Genomic DNA, 3976 nt, shown 5'->3' with positions numbered 1-3976 from the left:
GCTCCAAGCTCAGCCAGTCCAACCTATCCCCCAGCCCTGGCCAGTCAACCAGACCATGGCACTGAGTGCCCCAGCCAGGCTTGGCTTCAGCACCTCCAGGGACGTTGCCTCCACCACCTCCCTGGGCAGCCCATTCCAATGGCTTGAGCCATTTCCTCTCATCCTGTCACTTGTTACCCCGGAGCAGAGCCCAACCCCCACCTCACTCCAGCCTCCTCTCAGGGAGCTGTAGAGAGCAAGGAGGTCTCTCCTCAGCCTCCTCTTCTACACACTCCTCACCCTCAACTCCCTCAGCTGCTCCTCCCCAGCCCTCTTCTCCAGACCCTTCCCCAGCTGCTTTGCCCTTCTCTGGACCTCCTCCAGCCCCTCCATGTCCTTCTTGGGAGTGAGAGGCCCAAAACTGAACTCAGGATTTGAGCTGTGGCCCCACCAGTGGCAGAGGTGCAGAGAGATGATCACCTCCCTGGGCATCCTGCTGGCCACACTGCTCCCAGTACAGACCAGGATGCTGTTGGCCTTCTTGGGCACCTGGGCACACTGCTGGCTCATATTCAGTTGGCTGCCAACCAGTACCCCCCAGCTCCCTTCCTGCCAGTCAGCTTTCCAAGCCACTCTCCCCCAAGCCTGTAGTGTTGCCTGGGGTGGCTGTGGCCCAGCTGAACATCACACAGAGCAGCTTCCCATTCCCTTCCCTTGCACACTCTTCCTGTGCACTTCAAATTCCCCTCTGGGTTTCCCCACCACAAATCTGGTTTTCTCTTGAACTTGCATCTGTCATCCTGCACTGAGGGCTCTGCAGCTCACTCACTTGCTTTGTCCCTTGTCATCTCCTCTGGGGGGGCATCTAGAGTCCAGAGAACTGGACTCTAAAGCCTGGGTGAGGCACTTAGTGCCATGCTCTGGTTGACTGGATAGGGCTGGGTGCTAGGTTGGACTGGCTGAGCTTGGAGGTCTCTTCCAACCTGCTTGATTCTATGAGCTCTCCTAACTGTACATGAGAGATACCATCAGAAGCTAGCTGGGACAAAGGCAGCTGGGGCTCAGAGTTCAGGGAGGTTGCTTTAAGGTTGTGTAAAGGCCCTGGAGGCTGTGCACATCACTTTTCCCAGCCCATTCATCCTCCTGTGACCACAGGAGGGGTGACAGCAGCTCTGGTAAGCCTGGCAGCAGCTCAGTGCATGCAGAGCTGTGATTGCCACTGCCCCAGCAGGGTGACCTCTGCCTTTCACCAGCCAGGACCCCCCCTCCCTTTGAACCTCCCTCTCCTCCCCTCAACCTGAGGCAAGGTACAAGAAAGACCAAGGGTGGCAAAGCAGAGCAGAGTTTACTGAGGGTGCTGGAAGTGCAGCAAGGCTGAAGCAGGGACAGGAGTGCTTCTGAAGGCAGTGAGGTCTGCTGTGGCACAGGATCTTTCTGGTGCCATCTGGGATGATCCCTGTCTCTGCCAGGGTGATTGAATACAGCCTTGAGCTGGCTGCCAGAGATGGGCAGGGCATGGGACAGCGCAGCAGCCGTGGAGCAGGGGGAAGGGCAGCGCTGAGTGCACCGAGCAGGTCGCCAAGGAGAGAGGAGGGGGTCGAGATTTCAGCAGGAGCAGGAAGGAAACCATTGCAGTCTCCAGGGCTGCAGCAGTGCTGGAGTGAGTGCTGCTGCTGCTGCTACTTCTTCATGGTCCGTTTGATCCAGGGCAGGTAGTTGGAGATGCGGGCATAGACCCCGGGGGGTTGGTCATACCCGAAGGAGACGATGCCTTGTGCCACATTACTGCATACCAGGGGCCCACCAGAGTCTCCCTGAGGACAGAAGAGAGACTGGGTTTAGAGCCTTCCTCCCCGTAGGAACAGGTTTCACCTCGGTCCCTCCCTGCCCGGGCAGTGCCAGCAGCCCTGTGGCTCTGCTCCTGTCCACATGCTCATGGAGGAGCCATCTGGAGCAGGCTGGTTGGGGCTTTACCCTTGGCACTGGTGTCAGAGCATCCAGAGAGCTTGCCCACAGGGAGCTACAAATGGTTGGCAGCTCTCCTGAGAACCAGCTGAGTCTGTGCCAGCAGCAGCCCCTGAGCCCATCTGCCCCACGGGTGAGCCCCCAGCCCATCAGCAGCCCATACCTGGCTGGAATCCTTGAGCTCATGGAAGCTGCCAGCACAGACCATGCCACTGGTGAGGTCTGGGTAGAACTGGATGCATTTCCTACGGCTGTAGATGGAGACTTGGGTCTCAAAGAGCTTGTCAGTGGCTTGCTCCTTGTCAATCAAGCCCCAGCCAGCTATGATGCACTTGGTGCCCGTGGGCAGATCACTGCTGGTCTTGGGCAGTGGAATGGTCTTGACATAGTCATTGAGAGTGACCTTTGCTGTCAGCTGGGGGAAAGCAAAGTTTTTAGTGGAGGCTATGAGCAGAAGAGCTGAAGGACACTTCCCAGGCAGAGGTCTAGCAGGACATAAAGCACTGCAAGCTCTGCTGAGCTGCTGCCAATGGAACACTCTGGCTCCAAGCCCTGCCCACGCCTCCCTCCCGGCTCCCTCCTGCTCCTGGTGGCCTGCAGCAAGTCACAGGCAGAAGGAGATGATGGTTTGGAGAGGGAGGGGATGGTTTGGAGAGGGAGGGGATGGTTTGGAGAGGGAGTGGATAGTTTGGAGAGGGAAGGGATGGTTTGGAGAAGGAGATGATGGTTTGGAGAGGGAGTGGATAGTTTGGAGAGGGAAGGGATGGTTTGGAGAAGGAGATGATGGTTTGGAGAGGGAGTGGATAGTTTGGAGAGGGAGGGGATGGTTTGGAGAGGGAAATGATGGTTTGGAGAAGGAGATGATGGTTTGGAGAGGGAGGGGATGGTTTGGAGAGGGAAGGGATGGTTTGGAGAAGGAGATGATGGTTTGGAGAGGGAGTGGATAGTTTGGAGAGGGAGGGGATGGTTTGGAGAGGGAAATGATGGTTTGGAGAAGGAGATGACGGTTTGGAGAGGGAGGGGATGGTTTGGAGAGGGAAGGGATGGTTTGGAGAGGGAGGGGATGGTTTGGAGAAGGAGATGATGGTTTGGAGAAGGAGATGATGGTTCGGAGAAGGAGCTCAGAGCAGGAGTGGGCCCTGTTCAGCCCCAGGCCCTCCAGCCCCCCTTGCCTTCAGCAGCATAATGTCGTCGGACACAGTCTGGGGGTTGTACTCGGGGTGTGGGTGGTAGCTGAGCACTCCTCGTATCTGCTGGCTGCTTTCTGGCTCACGGATGTTGTGAGCCCCCAGGATGACTGTGATGTTCCTGGCCAGGGCAGCAGAGGGGAGAAGGGGGAGGAGAGCTGTGTCACACCTGTGCCCCTCTGCTTTTGCAGGCAGGCAGAGAGAGCTGCGGAGCGCAGCAGGAAGAGGAACCTGCTCCAGAAGGATTCCTCTCACCTGAGGGCAGGGAGAAGGGGCCAAAGCCCCCCTGAGAAGCACTCACCCCAGCAGGCAGTGTGCAGCTGTCATCACCCAGGCAGGGGCCACCAGGAAGCCTCCACAGGCATACTGCCCTGCCTTCAGGTATGCCATGTAAGGGTGGGAGTGGGGCTTAGCCTCGTGGCCTCCCACGATCTGCGCCCGCAGAGCACCTGGAAGAGAACCCCAAGCAGGGTGAGTGAAGAGCTGCTGGGGTCAGAGCCCAGGCCAGCAGCCTCACTGCCAGCAGCCTCACTGCCAGCAGCTTGCAGCACCCCAGCTTACTGCCATTGGCCCACGGGCAGGAGAGCAGCAGCAGCAGGGCCAGCAGCAGCTGGGGCTGGCACATCCTTGCCCACAGCTGGATGCTCCTTCCGAGGTGTGTGGCAGTCTGAGTCTCTCCTGATGGCCAAGGGCTGCTTTTATGCCTTGGGACCAGCTGTGCCCAGCAGCCAGGAAACCATCTGATGTCCTGATTGTGCTTATCAGAGCAGTGCAGCATCCCAAGGCTATCTGCTTCTCTGCTGCCCCAGCCTGCCCACATGCCCCCTGTGCCCCCAGGCTCTGAC

At 58.4% G+C, this 3976-nt stretch overlaps 1 protein-coding gene across 1 annotated transcript; it reads right to left on the bottom strand.

Moving 5' to 3' along the window:
* Window positions 1-1312: 1312 nt before the first annotated feature.
* Window positions 1313-3756, bottom strand: LOC135192110 (mast cell protease 1A-like). The gene is made up of 5 exons (XM_064174978.1): window positions 3693-3756; window positions 3433-3580; window positions 3117-3252; window positions 2108-2359; window positions 1313-1793 (listed from the first exon to the last, which is right to left on the bottom strand). The coding sequence occupies exons 1-5, from the start codon at window positions 3754-3756 to the stop codon at window positions 1659-1661; spliced, it is 735 nt and encodes a 244-aa protein (XP_064031048.1). The 3' UTR covers window positions 1313-1658.
* Between the last annotated feature and the right edge of the window lie 220 nt (window positions 3757-3976).

This window comes from Pogoniulus pusillus, chromosome 41 (assembly GCF_015220805.1).
Source record: "Pogoniulus pusillus isolate bPogPus1 chromosome 41, bPogPus1.pri, whole genome shotgun sequence".
Taxonomy (NCBI): domain Eukaryota; kingdom Metazoa; phylum Chordata; class Aves; order Piciformes; family Lybiidae; genus Pogoniulus; species Pogoniulus pusillus.
This window is presented reverse-complemented; position numbering and strand designations above follow the sequence as displayed.